Below are 17444 nucleotides of genomic sequence, written 5' to 3'. Positions count from 1 at the left end.
ATTAATAAAAGTGACGTCTACATTTAACTATGGAGGCCCTTGCCTTGGCCAGACATAATGAACGCACCTGGTCTCTTAGCTGTCCCAGTTCCGCCCCCACCTCCCAATCCTGAGTTGCCTTATGTGACTGCTCTAATCGGTGTATCCGGGACAATAAATCCCTCAAGAGTGCCGATTGTTCCTTTTTAAGTTTAGTACCCACCCGGATAAAAGCCCCGCGCACCACGCATTTCTGTGCTTCCCAGATGCAAAAGGGATCTACTCCTGATGTGGCGTTTAATTCGAAGTACTCCACTAAGTCCCTACGAATCTCCGAGACCACCGTCTGATCCTGGAGGAGCAACTCATTTAGTCGCCACTGCCAAGAGCGAGAGTGGGCGGCAGGGCGGGATAGAGTGAGAGTAATGAGGGCATGGTCAGAGAGTGTAATGCTGTCAATGCATGCCGAGGCAAGGCTAGGGAGGTGTGTGTGGCGCAGAAAGAAGTAGTCGAGTCTGGAGTAGGAGTTATGGGGCGCCGAGTAGAACGTGTAATCCCTGGTCGACGGATGTAGGACCCGCCACGTGTGCAGCAGCCGACGGTGTGCCGCTCGGGATAGGGAGGAATGGCCTCTTGAGGAGTCTAACAAGGGGTCAGGTGTGATATTCAAGTCCCCCCCCCCCCCCAGTATGAGTGTGCCTTCCAGAAAGCCGTCCAACGTCCCAAGCACCTTTTCCAAGAAGGCTACTTGACCAGTGTTGGGGAGGTAGTAGGTGGCCAGAGTGTACAGTGTGTTGTCCAGCTTACCTTTCACGAAGAGGTACCGGCTTCTCCATCTGTGCAAGTCTCAACATGCTCCCAATGTAGAGAGCGGGAAACCAAGATAGAGACCCCTTTGGTCTTGGAGTCAGGAGACGTGCTGTGGTACACGTCCAGGTAATTGGAGTCTGTGAGCCTCTGTATACCGTCAGCCCGTCACCCCGGCCACCGCTTGGGCAACGCTGTGGCCGGGGATTGGGGATTCCGCTCCAGTAGAAGTCCCTGACTTCACTGTCCATATATGGACACAGTGACGTCAGGGACTTCTGAAGCGGAATCCCCGGCGCTGTGGCCGGTGTTTCCGCTCCAGGAGATGTCCCTGACTTCACTGTCCATATATGGACATTGAAGTCAGGGACTTCTGGAAAGGTCTCCTACAGTGGCGCTATCTACATAAAGGTGGGGGGCGGGGGGGGCTGCTATGTAAAAGGGTGCTGTGTAGAATTACCTACAGGGGTCTGTGTGGCATTACCTACAGGGGGCTCTGTGGCATTACCTACAGGGGGGCTCTGTGGGATTACCTACAGGGGGGCTCTGTGGCATTACCTACACGGGAGCTCTGTGGCATTACCTACAGGGGGGGGGGCACTGTTGCATTACCTACAGGGGGACTCTGTGGCATTACCTACAGGGGGGTTGTGTGGCATTACCTACACTGGGCTGTGTGGCATTACCTACAAGGGGGGCTGTGTGCCACTACCTACAGGGGGCTGTGGCATTATCTACAGAGTGAAGTGTGTGGCAAAAAATTTACAAATTAAATTTATCCGTTTTTAAAATGGACAAGGAAAAAAACTGCTGCAAAACGGGTTAAAAACGGAAACCCGGCCTGGAACGGATGCAAAACGGCCTTTTTTTATCTGCCGACACTCGGACCCTGTCGTGTGAATAGAGCCCAAGACTGACTAACTTTTTTATGAGTCGTGCCTCCTAGCGGCAACAGCATATACCCATGGTCTGTGTCTCCCTAAGAGGCGAACGAGAGACACAATTTGAAAAAAATGGCAACTGTAGATGTTTTTTAATGTATGGGACTGATTTTCAGTTAGAGGTTTGTGCACTAAACCTGCTGAATGTGACCATACCGCTAACAGCGGTTTCAGGCAGGGCAGTTGTTGCCACGAGGCTGAGAACTGCAAGGCAAAAACAATGTGCAGTTTTATTGTGGTTTCGTGGTTTTATTGAGCTCCATCTGTCAACTACAGAACCACTGTAATTCGCGTTAAAACCACACGTGGCAACCAAGAATTGCACGTCAACACACTGTAACCTATGAATGTCACTATATTCCTCCCTCTTTGAGATCAAATCCACATGAATGCAGAAACTATCGTGTGCAAATTCAGCCTTTGACTTTACCCACACAGTAAGGGTATGTTCACACGGCCTATTTACGGACGTAATTCGGGCGTTTTTGCCCCGAATTACGTCTGAAAATAGCGCCTCAATAGCGCTGACAAACATCTGCCCATTGAAAGCAATGGGCAGACGTTTGTCTGTTCACACGAGGCGTATATTTACGCGCCGCTGTCAAATGACGGCGCGTAAATAGACGCCCGCGTAGAAGAAGTGACCTGTCACTTCTTTGGCCATAATTGGAGCCGCTATTCATTGACTCCAATGAATAGCAGCGCTAATTACGGCCGTAATTGACGCGGCGTTCAAGCGCCTGCACATGCCGGTACGGCTGAAATTACGGGGATGTTTTCAGGCTGAAACATCCCCGTAATTTCAGCCGGTACGGACCCCCGCCGTGTGAACATACCCTAAAAGTTTAGATGCTTTTTTTAAAGAAGCGCTCCAAGTTTGTGTTTCTCCGCCCCTTCCCACCTGTTTGTAAACGTAACGTAGTGATGTGTATTGACTTATATAGTGCTTTATTTCACGGGCCAGCGCTCCATTCCTGGCTGCCGTAGGGTCACCTGATATTCATTCTGACTGCCTGTATTCTACTGCGCCTACTATAGGACCAAAAGTTAGGCTCCCAATGCAAGCCTATGAGGACTTCGATGTGAGTCTTTTAGACTTGCATAGAGAGACTGACATCTGGTCTCTACAGCAGACGCGGTCCGTGAAATACAGCACCAGGTAAGTCAATACACATCACTACATTACCTTATATTACATTTACAAACGGGGGGAGCAGAAAAGCCCAAAACCTGAGTGCTTTAAGCCATAACAGCATAGGATCTAAAGAAAAAAAAAGTGGGGAATTAAAAACTGCCCATTCACTCAGTCTAAGATTATAATGGGATAGTCCTCCATTTTATTTTAATGTTCTATTAATCTTTGTAGTCTCCAAGTTAAAGTTTTCTCCTTTTTTAACGTTTTTATTTGTCTTCTGCGCAACATTTAACAAGGTCCCCTAATAGCTTTACCTACATCTCTTCTAAGGCAATAGCATTATTTACCAGTACTTTGACAGAAATTTAGTAACCAGAAATGACCTCAGCTGATGGCTATTTTCTCTTGCTTGCAGCTTCAAGTATAGGATCGTGCCTGCTAAGTAGGTAGGTATATCTCAGCAGGTGTTCCTATTCCCTAGTCCATGCACAATGAAGCGTATCCAGTTATTATGGAAGGAAAGCTAAGTAGGATCCTTGTCTCTCTCTTTTTGTTAGGCTATCATCTGGTATCTCTCAGGTCTCTGTGATCAAGTCTCTCGGCTTCTGCTGAGCAAGTGGAAAGGTAAAAGCAGTGAAGCCAGAATGAGTCAGTTTTCACATTTGGGCACTTGTCAGTGATTTGTAAAATTAATATTTCTAGAGAAGTAGTACGGCCCCTTCTGTAAATATCAAAATCAATGTCAGCATTGCAATTACTGTCCCATAAGTGCTGTACATAAAATGCAGCAAAGTTTTGCTGATCACACAATGTTGCATGTAAAAATCTGTTAAATACCTGCATGTTTATTTTTAAGCCAGTAATTTGCCTAAAATAGTGTATCTTCTATTTCACAGCATCCTACCTTTATAAAGTATGAAGAAAACCCATCTCTAGTGAAGGAAATATGGCGGATAAGAGAAAACTACAGGGTAGGTCACTTGGTTTCAAAGCTGGTACGTAAACAGAAGTCTGACAGTTAATTTTTTTTTTACACTTTCTTAATCACCTTCACGCGGCAGTATTTTGGTCAGTATTTGTAAGCCAAAACCAAAAGTGGCAACTGCACAGATAAAGTGTAATGGAAAGATCTATACCTCTTCCATGTTTTGTATCTACACCTGGTTTTGGATTACAAATACTGACAAAAATACGCAAGTGTGAAAGTGGCCTTAGATCTCTTTCACACGGCAGTATTTGGTCTGTATTTTGCATCGTTATTTGTATGCCAAAACCAGGAGTAGGAATTAAGCAGAAAAAGTGTAAGGGTAGACTCACACGAGCGTTTCAGATTTGCGCGCATCCGTATGTCATGCGTTTTTTACATCTGCAAAAAAAATCTGTTTTTTTTTTTACTCCTTCCTTTAGCAACTGGTGCGTGATACACGGACAGCACACGGATAACGTCCATGTGCTGTCCGTTGTTTTCACGTACCCATTGACTTCAATGGGCTGCGTGGTTTGCAAAAACGCACAAAAATAGGACCTGCAGTAACTTTCACGCAGCGGACACGCTGCGTGAAAAACCACGCATGACTGAATTACGTAGGTCCGTGTGACTGCTGTTGTTTTAACGTCCTTAATACAGATATAAAATAGGCTCGTGTGAATCAGGCCTTATAGAAAGATTTGTACCTCTTCCGTGTCTTGGAACCACTCCTGGTTTTGGCTTGCAAAATACTGACCAAATACTGCCATGTGAAAAGTGGCCACATCAATTAATTGCACACGATGTTATGCGATGTTGCATCAAGCCTGACTGTAAAATCACATGCGATATGACCAGGCACAATGCACATGGCTGTCATTTTGATCCGCAATTACGGACCGTAATTGCGGATCAAAGTATGGACCCGTTAATTTCTATTGCCCACGGACACCTTCCCGTATATTTACGGGAGGGTGTCTGGGCCGTAGAAAGGCTCAGCAAAAAATAGGACGTCCTATTTTATTTTATTTTTAAACAGACTGTGCTCCTATAGTTTATAAGAGCACGGCCCGCAAATGTGGGTGACTGTCCACGGCCAGCCGTAGCTGTAATCACGGACCGGGACTACGGCTACGGACGTGTGCAGGGGGCCTTACTGCGATATTTGTAGGAGAGTATTCAATTGGTTTTTATGCAATTATCGCAAAACATCCAATGCCAAGGGTCCATTCACGCGATGCGGTTGAGGGGGGGAGGGTTAGAACTGCATTGAAAAAAAAACGCATGTGTTTTTACCACGACGTGATGCCAAACGCAGCCGCATTGGGAAAAATGTACCAAAATCGCGGCAAAAATGCACACGTTTTTCGGATGGAGTTTTTCAATTCAGTTCTAACCGCATTTCAACCACATCAAGTGAATGGAACCTAATGCAGCCTTTTCTTTAAATGTGTAAATTAAGGGGTCGTCTTATCAGGACAACCCGTGTCCATATGCCATATTAGGCCTCCTTTTGCACAATTCATTTTTTTTTTCTCCTTCTTTTTCTGCGTTTTAGAAAAAAAAAGAGAAAAATAAATAAATAATTATTTTCTTTTATTGTTGTTTTATTTACAATCAGCTGAAAATCTTTAGTGAAATATAAAACGCACAACAAACAATGCATTTTTGTTTGTGGTGGTGTTCTGGCATTATTATTTTTTTATTTATTAATTACACCTGTAACATGCGTTTTTCAAGTCCTATCGAAACGCCTTTGGGAAAAATGCCAGACAAAAAAACACCATACTTAGAGCATACTGAATCCCAAAAAATGCACCAAAATGCCAGAATAACGGCACAAACAAAAATGCATTGTTTGTTGTGCGTTTTATATTTCATTAAAGATTTTCAGCTAACAACTGGCTACATAGCTTTCAGTGCTTAAAAAAACAGGAAAAGCAGCACAAAAAATGCTATGGGGAAGACCTTTAAAGGGTAAGGCCTCTCACACACGAGCGCTTTGGTCCGTGTACGGTCCATACGTCGGCCGCATTTCATGGACCGAACACACTGCAGGGAGTCGGGCTCCTAGCATCATAGTTATCTATGATGCTAGGTGTCACTGCCTCGCTGCTGGAGAACTTTCCCGTACTGTAATCATGTTTTCAGCGTATATCACGGACCAAACACGCTCGTGTGTGAGGCTCCTAACTAAACGTTCAACAAACTTCTGACATGTCAGAAGTCTTGATTGGTGGAGGTCCGAGCACTGAGACCCCCACGAATCGCTAAAATTAAGCTGCAGAAGTGTTCGTGTGAGAGCTCAGCCGCTTCGTTTCTGTTCGGCTTTTTCCGGAAAGCTGATGTAGCGGTGTACGCGCTCACAGACTTTTTATTGAACCCGTACACCACTACGTCGGCATTCCGGAAAAAGCCGAACAGAAACGAAGCGGCTCAGCGCTCACACGAGCAATTCTGCTGCTTCGTCTTAGCGATTGGTGGGGGTCTCAGTGATCGGACCTCCACCAATCAAGACTTCTGACATGTCACTATGACATGCTAGAAGTTTGTTGAACGTTTAGATACTCTTTAAGACCAGCTTATTTTATATGACTGCCTCAAATGAAGCCTGGCAGCTCTTATTTGCCTACCAAACTGGTCCCAGCGTTTGACAGGTCTTGTAAAACTGTGTGCCTACTTACCTTCTGTTTGGTTTGTATTACCTTGTCTGTCCAGAAAACGACTATATTGCCGTATGCAAATTAAACTACAAGTGCCACTTGGGCAGTCCATTTCCCCGCAAGTGCCCCTGCTCTCGCCATCTTAGCTTGCTCAACTCTGCCATCTTGATCAGAATTGACGTCGGCACGCTATGGCCACGTCGCTCTCATCCTAAATCGGGGTGGAGTTGAGCAGGCTAAAATGGCAAGAACAGGATCATTAGTTTTACAATACCTACCAAATGCTGCGACCAGTTTTTTGGCAAATAAGAGCTGACCGGTTCCTTTTAATAAATAATTCGTAGGCGTAAGATGCAACACATTTAGTCCTCATGCACACGAACGTATTTTTGTCCTCCCGTAAATACTGGTCCTTGGTCACATGTATTCGACCCGTATTGCACCAGTATTTACGGACCCGTGCTCGTAAATACGGGTCCGGTGTCACCCGTATTCCACCCGTATTTACGGGCACGTTTTCGCTGCAAAATTGCACTGCACTAATCGGCAGCCCTTCTCTCTATCAGTGCAGGATAGAGAGAAGGGACAGCCCTTTCCGCAGAAAAAGTAAAAGAAATTCATACTTACCCGGCCGTTGCCTTGGTGACGCGTCCCTCTCTTGACATCCAGCCCGACCTCCCTGGATGACACGGCAGGCCATGAGACCGCTGCAGCCTGTGATTGGCTGCAGCGGTCACATGGGCTGAAACGTCATCCCGGGAGGCCGGACTGGAGGAAGAAGCAGGGAGTTCTGGGTAAGTATTAATGTCTTTTTTATTTTTTTACAGGTTGATCTATATTGTGATCGGTAGTTTCTGTCCAGGGTGCTGAAAGAGTTACTGCCGATCAGTCTCTTTCAGCACTCTGGACAGTAACTATTTACTGACGTCGCCTAGCAACGCTCCCGTAATTACGGGTGCACACACGTAGTCACCCGTAATTACGGGAGCCCCATAGACTTCTATGGGCCTGCCCGTGCCGTAATTACGCCTTAAAATAGGACATGTTCTATATTTTTCAACGGCCCGGGCACCTTCCCGTAAGCATATGGGGAGGTACCCGTGGCCAATAGAAGTTTATGGGCCCGTGATTACGGGCCGTGATTACGGGCGTTTTTACGTTCGTGTGCATGGGGCCTGAGTAAGAGACAAATTCCTATTAATAAATGTGTCGCATCATTCGGCTGACCGTGAGCCACAGTTGCTCTGCAACTGCCAAGCCCGTGCGCCATCCATTCCACTTTTTCCAAAATAAAAAATGTAAATGTGTCGGGCTGCTCTGAGCCCCTTTCTACGCCAGAAAACTGGCATAGAGAAATGTATGAATTCCCTCTGTGTATACCTACCATTCTAATTCATTTAAATGGCTGACATGTATTGCTACATTTTCGCAACAGGGAAAAATATATGACTAAACGTTACGTATTTCAATGACTGCTGTGGTCTCGCATTATATGTTAAAGAGCCTCTGTCACCACATTATAAGTGGCCTATCTTGTACATGATGTGATCGGCGCTGTAATGTAGATTACAGCAGTGTTTTTTATTTAGAGTTATGACCTATTTTAGCTTTATGGTAATGAGTTTCTTATTGGACAACTGGGGATGTTTTACTTTTTGACCAAGTGGGCGTTGTGGAGAGAAGTGTATGACGCTGACCAATCAGTGACCAATCAGCGTCATACACTTCTCGCCATTCATTTACACAGCACATAGTGATATAGCTATATCGCTATGTGCACACACACACACACACACACACACGTACGTTACTGCAGTGTCCTGACAGTAAATATACATTACCTCCAGCCAGGACGTGATGTCTGTTCAGAATCCTGACACTTCGCTAACGTTTGTGAAGGCAAGCGGAATCTCACGAGATTACGCTGTAAACTGTAATTTAAAACTAGATTACGCTTGCCTTGCTGTAAATCTCACACAAACGTTAGCGAAGTGTCTGTATTCTGAATAGACCTCACGTCCTGGCTGGAGGTAATGTATATTCACTGTCCGGACACTTCAGTATGTGGCTGCACATAGTGATATAGCTATATCGCTATGTGCTCTGTAAATGAATGGGGAGAAGTGTATGACGCTGATTGGTCATTGATTGGTCAGCGTCATACACTCCTCTGTACAAGGCCCATCTGGTCAAAAAGTAAAACACGCCCAGTTGTCCATTAGGAAACTCATTAGCATAAAGCCAAAATAGGTCATAACTCCGTCAAATATGATCGTTTTTCTAAATAAAAAACACTGCTGTAATCTACATTACAGCGCCGATCACATCATGTACAATATAGGCCACTTATAATGTGGTGACAGAGCCTCTTTAATAACGTGTTACATAGAAGAACTATTTAAATGAAAGGCTTGGATATTGTGCTTAAGGCCGGATTCACACGAGCGTGTTCAGTCTGTGATATACGGTCCGCAGGTCGGCCACATTTCCTGGACTGAGCATACACACTGCAGGGAGCTGGGCCCTTATTATCGTTATCTATGACGCTAGAAGTCGCTGCCTCGCTGCGGGAAAACTGTCACGTACTGGACAGTAGTTTCACGGAGAGGCAGGGTCCCCTAGCGTCATAGATAACGATGACAATAAGAGCCCAGCTCCCTGCAGTGTGTGTGCTCAGTCCAGGAAATGCGGCGGACCGTATATCACGGACTGAACACGCTCGTGTGAATCCGGCCTAAGGGTGTATTCAGACGTCGTGTTAAAACCAAATGCATTTTTACAGCAATTTGATGCAGTTGTGTTTTTTACTGCAACCGCATCGAAAAATGCATAATTTCACGCTAAAAGCGTATGTGGTTCTTGGATGCTTTGTTGTTTGTCTGTGGGTTTTTTTTGTTTTTTTTAATGTGCTTTCTAAGGGTATGTTCACACGCTTAACAAAAAACGTCTGAAAAATGCGTATCTGATTTCAGAGAAAACAGCCTCTGATTTTCAGGCGGTTTTGAAGCTGAGAATGAAATTTGGAGCTTCTTTTGAGGCTTCTTTTCAGACGTTTTTTGAGGCGTTTTTCATAGTATTCCATGGAAAATCAGCTCCAAAAAACGCCTCAAGAAGTGACATGCACTTCTTTTTACGGAGTGTCTTTTTACGCTCCGTTTTTTGACAGCGAAGTGTAAAATAAAGGCTCGTGGGAACAGAACATTGTAATTCCCATTGAAAGCAACGGGCAGATGTTTGTAGGTGTATTAGGGGCGTTTTTTCAGGTGTAATTCGAGGCGTAAAACGCCTCCATTACGTCTGAAAATAGGTCGTGTGAACCCAGCCTAACTGCACCTCAACCACTACATCTGAATACACATTTAAGATATTTCAGTGACTTTTTTGTTTCCACTGTTCCTGCCTTGTTGAAAACACTTTCTCGTGTATGACACCACTTTCAGGCGAGATTGATCGGTGTTTGAAAAAGGTGTCCGAGGGAGTGGAGCAGTTTGAAGACATTTGGCAAAAGGTAAAATTCTATATTTGTTTTATGCTTTTTTAAACAAAAGTGGCACAACAGTTGACAATGTTTGTATAGCAGACTCCGACAACAATTGCATTAGAGAGCTGTAAAATATGTAGTGTGACTCTTTATGTAGACCTTCTGTGGTGTAACATTTCATTAAAATCCAGACAACTAGAGCAGTGTTCCCCAACCTGTAGCTCTCCAGCTGTTGCAAAACTGCAACTCCCATCATTACCTGACAACCACTGACTGTCAGGGCATGCTGGGAGTTGTAGTTTTGCAATAGCTGGAGAGCCACAGGTTGGAGATTACTGCACTAGAGACTAGTGGCTATTTTCCTTTGGAAAATGAATGAGCGAAAGATCTGTTGGTGTTTTATCAACACCCGTGCTTCTGCGATACGTTGGCTGATGAGACTTCCACATCAGCATTGAGTATGTCACCTGCTGGTTATGGTGCTTGTTGCTACGCAGTAGCCCAAACTTATTAGGTTCTGTCTAGCAAAAAGAGCACTTGCTATGGAGTCTGAAGGACTTTATATAATTAGAATGGAAACTGTTTACTCACATTCGTTTATTTTCTGTCTATGTGCTGTCCTAGTCTACAATGTACAGCACCTGGACCCGCAATACTCAATGGCCCAATTCACACGGACACATGATCCGTGAGGGAAAAAATTCTCAGCATGCACCATTGGCATCCGAGTTGCGCAGGAGGTTCGTCCATTGAAGTCAATGGAGACCCAAACAAAACATAATGCATACAGACACCATTTGTATGCATTGCATCAATATTTCACGGATACATTTTTGTGGATGTGAAAAAAAAAATGAAATCCGGATGTCAAGTATGGACCTCATACGGACATGACCCGAATGAAGAAACATCTGTTTTTTGAGGACGCAAAACAAACTATTTTCTATACATTTGTGTGATTTAGTCCTTTAAAGGGGTTTTCCCATCTTAGACGTTTATGGCATATCCATAATATATGCCATAAATGTCTGATAGGTGCGGGTCCCAGCTTTGGCTAAGACGGGAAAACCCCTTTAAGGTTAACTGCCAAAAAGGATAATAAAGGGGAAGACTTTTTTTTTTGTAATGCATTCATCCATTATGAAAAACTCATAAAATTTAGAGTTTTCTTCTTTTTTTTTTTTTGTTTGTTGGCATTTGTTCTACTACATTTTGTGCTGTTAAACAAGCCCTTGCCACTAGGAGGCTGACAGTAGATAGAAAAATTCTTGGCTCTGCCATTACCACAGACACTGGATAGTCGGGTCTGCTTTTTTATTTAAGTTTTATTTTATTTTTCTCCTCTTTAACCCTCCAGGAAACCAGGCAATTTTCTGTACTGCGTTTTCCTCACTGCTGGTCACCTAGGCTATGATTCTGCATCCGCAGACAAAGTGCCAGTTAAAACACTATACGTGCGAGTTGACCCTGTGCATACCTGAAAACCACGGAAGGTAAGTATAAGTCCCCACTGGAGACTGTCTTATCAGGAGGTATACTTCTATCTGAGGGGGACATGCTTTATTGGGGTGGTGAGTACCCTATGTAGAAGTACCTTGAGGAAAAATTCTTCCACCATCTCCACATATTCGGCCCATACTGTTCCTTCTAGCGGTAAGGGAACGAGTGCCGTGCTGCGTCGTCGTGCACCTTTTGCGACTCGTCCCGTCATCGCTGCAGGCCGTGTTCTCATTCCAGTCCCCTGGCTTGGTTTTTAGCGTTAGGCCGCAATTCTCCAGGATGGCCATTTATGCAATGCCCCCTGGTGATCTGGGAAGGCCAATTAAATAGTTTTTATTGGCTGTCTGGTGCGAGTATCCTGAGGAGGCAGGCGTAGGAGCAGAGCGTCCGTTTCCCAAACGTGGGCTTCTCGGGTGGCAGTCCTTCCTCTTCCCGCAGCGTTGTTATACACAGACTCCGTGTGCCGGCGCTATTTCCCATCACTTCTGCATAGAGGAGTTATTTCCCAGCTTTTTCTCCAGGAGCCATTTTCCAGTCTCTTCCGTCGCTCCAATCCCTTGTCCAGAGGTTCACCGCGCCAGGGGTCTGGTAGTTAAGCCTTCGGGCTGAATTGTCAGTTTTCTGTAAGGGGTCACTTCATAGTTGCAGCTACCCAAGGGAATCACTTTTCCCCTCAGACACTCTTGTTTGTCTGTTGGTCTTCTTCTGTTCCTCCTCCGGCTTGACATGTCTTTTCAGGAGGATCCCATCAGGCAGCCGGCGCCGGGTATGGCAACATACTATGCCTGCAGTTGTAATAAAAGGTTTTACATGCGACCAGCCTTCTCCATTCTGCCCTTATTTTCTACAATCCATGATGCTACACCCCCCTTTCTCCATGATGTGGCACCCCCCGAATGGATGAATTCCTTTGCTCAGGCTTTAGGGGACATTTCCAGACTCTCCTAAACCATGCTTGAGTCTTTGGAGCGCTTGCCTTCCCAGTTAGCGTCCAAATGCCCATCCTTCCTTTCCCCACGATAATACACGGTCTACTTCTAGTGGTAGATAACAGAAGAGGCGCAGAAGTACCAGAGACAAGTCCCGCTCCTCCTCAGGTTTCCTCCAAGGGTCCCCTGTTAGGGCCAATGGAAAAGCTGCTTCCAACCAGAATCCGTCCCTTTCCTCCAGCATATACTCCGATTTGGAATCAGAATCCGAGCAAGATTTTGAACTGACCGCTGGCATGCAGACTTTGATACTACAGCTGTCCGAGTGGTGGAGACAACTGCTTTCCTTTCAGGAGACTTGTTTAGGACATGTGGGCAATGCCTGGGCTCGGGAGGTGGTGTCGACAGGTTACAAAATATTTCTCAACCTTTTCCCCAGAAATCTTTTCTCTAAACTTGCTAATCGGATCGTGCTTCGGCATTCTTCCGGGCTATTCATTCGCTTCTTCTGCAGAAGGTTATTTTCCCAGCTTGTCGTTACTAGGTATTCTATTCAAATCTTTTCACATCTCTTTACGCACTGGGTTCTCAAAATGTTGTCACCCTCCCCTTCGGGCTCTCCATGGTACTTCACCAAGGTCCTGGCAACTATAATAGTGCTTCACTGTGCCAGGGGAGTCGCTGTCTACTTTTACCTGGACATCCTCTTGTTAAAGTGCATTCCCCGGACAGGACAATCTTTAGTCTCAAAATCACTCTGGACACGCTGGAAAGGTTCGGATGTATCATTGACAAGGAGAAATCCTACTTGGTGCCAACTCAGAGCATGAAGCTTCTGGTAATGAACTTCAACACCAGGTCTGCAAGGGTCCATCTCCCAGAGGACAATACCAAGACCCTACAGGATGAGGTGGCCCTTCGCCGGAAACGCTTCCACTTTGATCCTCTTTTGCATACGGGTGCTGGGCAGGATGGTGTTGACCTACGAAGCCGTTTCATATGCGCATATGATCCTCTCGTGATGGAACAAGTCTCAGAACTCTCTAGACAGGCTGATTCACCTGACAATCTTCCTGGTCCTCTACCATTGGACCTTCCTTCTCCTGGGACGCCTGGTCATAACTCAGACTGACAACTCAAAGAAAGACTGGATCTGAGGAAGGGGTCTCCTGGTGGCTCCTGACAGGCCTCTTCGGCCTGGGACACCGATCAAGTCAAACAGCTCGCGAGCGCACCATGGTGTCCTTCAACTTTAACTGACCTCTTTTCCCATTGTCTGCTGTTCCACCCCATTTTTGACTACGATGCATTTAACAGCATTGACTGTTGAAGTCGTGGCTCTGAGGGCCACATCTAGACTATGTTGAAGGCCAGGAAACCTCAATCAGCCAAGGTGTGCCACCGTACAAGGAAGACTTATTTCTCTTAGTTTCCATCCAATGGTATGTTACACACTTATGACCTTGTCCTTCTGGCAGTCAGGTCTTGCTCTAGGACTTGAATTGTCTTCCTTTAAGGGTCAGGTTGCTCTATCCATAATTTTTCAGTGAACTTTGGCCCTTCGTTTTTAAGTGGGGATGGCTCAGATGGTCCCTCCCTTCGGGCATCCCACTGAGCCTTTGGTTTTGAGGGCTTTTGAACCCCAAGGCCGGGTTCCCACGTAGCGTAAACACTGCAGAATGTCTAACTGAATTCTGTACAGAAATTTCCGCAGCATTTACCGTAGCAGCATTCAGAAAATCTCATGCCCACGCTGCGGAAAAAAAATTAAACGTTACTAAATTGACCTGCGGTGCAGAATTTAATTCCGCAGCATTTCAATTTATGCTGCATTTTTATTGATTTTTCCGTCGCGGGATTTTCCCATTGAATTCAATGGGGATGCTAATCCTGTAACAGAAAATCAAGTGTTGCGACTTTTGTAGCATATTCGCCGCAAAAAAGACCCAAAAATCGCAACTATGGGAAAAATAAATAAATCCTACTTACCCAGAACGTCCTCTTTCTTCTTGTAGTCTTGCCTCCTGGGATGACGTTACATCCCATGTGATCACTGCAGTCAATCACAGGCTGCAGCGTCACATGGCCTGCAACGTAATCGTAGGAGAAGAGGGAGGGGGTAAGTACCAACTTTTTTTTCTTTTTTTTTTTTTCCCCAAGCGCTGCTTTCCGCATCGGAAATTAAGTCTGTAAAACCGCACGGATATACACCGCTGTTTTTACGAAGTGTATCCAACCCGTGGGAACCTGGCCTAAAGGACATTTTGCTTCAACTCTTTTCCTGAAAGGTTGCTTTCCTGGCTGTCCCCTCCGTCAGATAGGTTTCCGAACTGGCTGCCATGTCCTGCAAGTCCCCTTTTTGGTCATCTGTAGCGAGAAGATGTTCCGACCTGTTCCATTCTTCCTCCCAAAAGTCGTCTCTGTCTTAAAAATTAATGAACAGATTGTTCTTCCTTCCTGCTGACCCTACCCATCTCATCTGAGGGTACAGGCTCCGCATTGCCATGTCGTGAGCGCAGTCCGCGCCTATCTGACTGCGATACAGTAGTTTCAGCGCTCCGGTTGTCTATTTGTCATTCCTAAAGGGCCACACAAGGGATTGGCAGCATCCGAGGGCACCATTGCATGTTGGATCAGGTCTGTGATTTCGGAAGCCTTTCCAGTCTATGGGTAACGTTCCTCCCGCTTCGGGTCACTGCCATTTCTACTAGGGCTGTTGGTGCCTCCTGGGCAGTCAGTAATCAAGCTTTAATTGCGGAGGTCGGGATGGCTGCTACCTGGGCTTCAGTGCACATCTTCACCAGATTCATTCTTTGGCTTCCTGATTCCAGTCTGGGTTGCAAGACTTTGCAGGCAACATGGCTGTTCTTTTTCCTTTTTAATTTTCTTCCCGCCCTCTGGGACTACTATAAGACTGCCAATGCTGTTGTCTTCCAATGATATTAACGAGAAAATAGGATTTTTGTACTTGCCGTAAAATCTTTTTCTCATTGTATTCATTGGGAGACACAGATCACACCCATATTTTGGGGGTTTGTTCCAGGCTCGGGACCTGTAGTTCTCGCTGATATGGTTTGTTTTTTTTGTATTGGTTTCTTCATCTACTGCTCCTGTACAATTTCATTTGGCTAGCGTCTGGGGGGGAAGGGTATTGCTTGCCTGGGTGGAACCAAGACCTTTCCTAACTAGTGTGAGACTTCTAGTGGCAAGGGCCTATACCCATGGTGCTGTGTTCCCCAATGAATGCAATGAGAAAAAGATTTTACAAAGAGTACAAAAATCCAAAACCAAAATTTCCTCGTTCCTCCTGAAAGGGTTAAGACCTTTAATGTTTCTCTTCATTTTGTTTTCTTTAACACAGCTACACAATGCAGCAAATGCCAATCAGAAAGAAAAGTATGAAGCTGACTTGAAAAAGGAGATAAAGAAGCTACAGGTTGGTTTAGTAGGAGTGTATTGCATTTTATTTATTTTATGACACAATAAACTGAAGAAAATGAGTATTAATTGTTTTGGCTTTAAGTCTTTTACTCTGATAACATTGAAGGAAGGCTTCAGGTTTCCAATTATAGGGACAGATTGTAGCTGTGCAGGTGACCTAATGTGAATGTCTTCTGAAAAAAAAATTGTGCTAATGTTTCTAACCCTATTGCAGAGATTGCGGGACCAAATAAAGACTTGGGTGGCATCCAATGAGATCAAAGACAAGAGGCAGCTTATTGAAAATCGAAAACTAATAGAAACGGTAAAGAAAAGTGGTGTTGATCATGTTGTAGTTGGTTTTTGTGGTGTTTTTATGTTGAAAGAAGCAGAACACATAGAAGCAAGTTTATCAATCTTTTTACGCATAGAAGAGTCGCAAAAAGACCCAAAAGTCTTAATTTGCTGTGAAAATGTAGACCTTTTGGTTCCTTTACATCGCCCTTGCGACTTTTTGAAAGGGGGCGTGGTGAGGTTTGGCCCAACAAATTTCATCAGATATCAGACTGCCCCACTCATTGGAGGATAAAAACATAAAATAAAGTTATGAATGCTCACCTCGCCGCTCCTCTTTGCTTCTTTACTCCCCGCATCTTACTTCAGTGGAACAGATAGCTAATACTGGCGTATGAAACGCCAGTCTTGGTAAATTTGCTCCTTTATACGGTATTAAGATTGACATATTAGGAGGGGGTACTAGAAGTAAATGGTATCCGAGTTCTAGACAGGGGCGAGCAATTAGCTGGTAATTTTTGGGGAAGTGGCAGCCAGTCATAGATGTAGTGTTACATTGTAATTAATGGCCGACCATGTAATACATTAATGGGCCAGGTCCGCCAGAGTGGGAGCTACTTTTACTTAGCGGCTGATGTATGTCATCCATATGCCCTATTATAGCATATGGACAGGGGTTCATGAGACCGCCCCCGTAAGACATTATACTTGGCAATATTGGGCAGGTGTATCACCTGTTTTTAGTTTATTAGTTATGAAGGATTCTTCTCCATATGGAGTTTCCCTTTTATGACAAGATCTTAAATTTTGTGATTAAGGCATGGGCCACGCGGTGATCAAATCGCAATGCGACAGCACAAGTAATGATTGTGAATTTGGTCGCACTAAGATACTCGACTTAACGCGACTCGCAAGTCGCAGGCGACATGGCCTGTATAGACTTCTAATATAAAATAATAGTATTTTTTTTTAGGTGTCTTCCATGTTGCAATGCCTAAACCGAATGCGAATCACAACCACCATAAAGTAGTTGTGCGACAACAAGTCAGTTTTTTGTGTGCGACTTGATGTCACCATGTAGCCCTAGCCTTATATAGATTTTGTATGGTTTACTACTTTTACACAGTAAAGACTTTTTTTTTCAAAATTATTTGTTTTTGTGTTGCCATGTTTTAAGAGACATTTTTTTTTTCCGCCGATGCAGCTGTATGAGGACTTGTTTTTTGCGGGACGACTTCTAGTTTTTATTGCTAACATTTTAGAGTACATGCGACTTTTAGATCACTTTTTTTTTTTTTTTTTTAAATTGACGGCAGGATGAACAGAAA

General features: G+C 44.8%; 1 protein-coding gene across 10 annotated transcripts in view; it reads left to right on the top strand.

Moving 5' to 3' along the window:
• Positions 1-17444, top strand: part of CNOT3 (CCR4-NOT transcription complex subunit 3) — a 96170-nt gene that overhangs the window by 39560 nt on the left and 39166 nt on the right. For 6 of the 10 annotated variants that reach the window (XM_075839898.1, XM_075839894.1, XM_075839902.1 and 3 more), the window contains exons 3-8: positions 3278-3308; positions 3420-3486; positions 3759-3857; positions 9933-10000; positions 15764-15838; positions 16058-16147. In XM_075839898.1, the coding sequence (XP_075696013.1) occupies positions 3809-3857; positions 9933-10000; positions 15764-15838; positions 16058-16147 (282 nt within the window). In that variant the 5' untranslated portion in view covers positions 3278-3308; positions 3420-3486; positions 3759-3808. The remainder of the gene's footprint in view (positions 1-3277; positions 3309-3419; positions 3487-3758; positions 3858-9932; positions 10001-15763; positions 15839-16057; positions 16148-17444) is intronic. The other 4 variants (XM_075839901.1, XM_075839899.1, XM_075839896.1 and 1 more) reach the window with 3 other exon arrangements.

The sequence above is a fragment of the Rhinoderma darwinii genome, chromosome 10, assembly GCF_050947455.1.
Source record: "Rhinoderma darwinii isolate aRhiDar2 chromosome 10, aRhiDar2.hap1, whole genome shotgun sequence".
Lineage (NCBI taxonomy): Eukaryota > Metazoa > Chordata > Amphibia > Anura > Rhinodermatidae > Rhinoderma > Rhinoderma darwinii.
The sequence above is the reverse complement of the archived record's forward strand: the minus strand, read 5'-3'. Positions and strand labels throughout refer to the sequence as shown.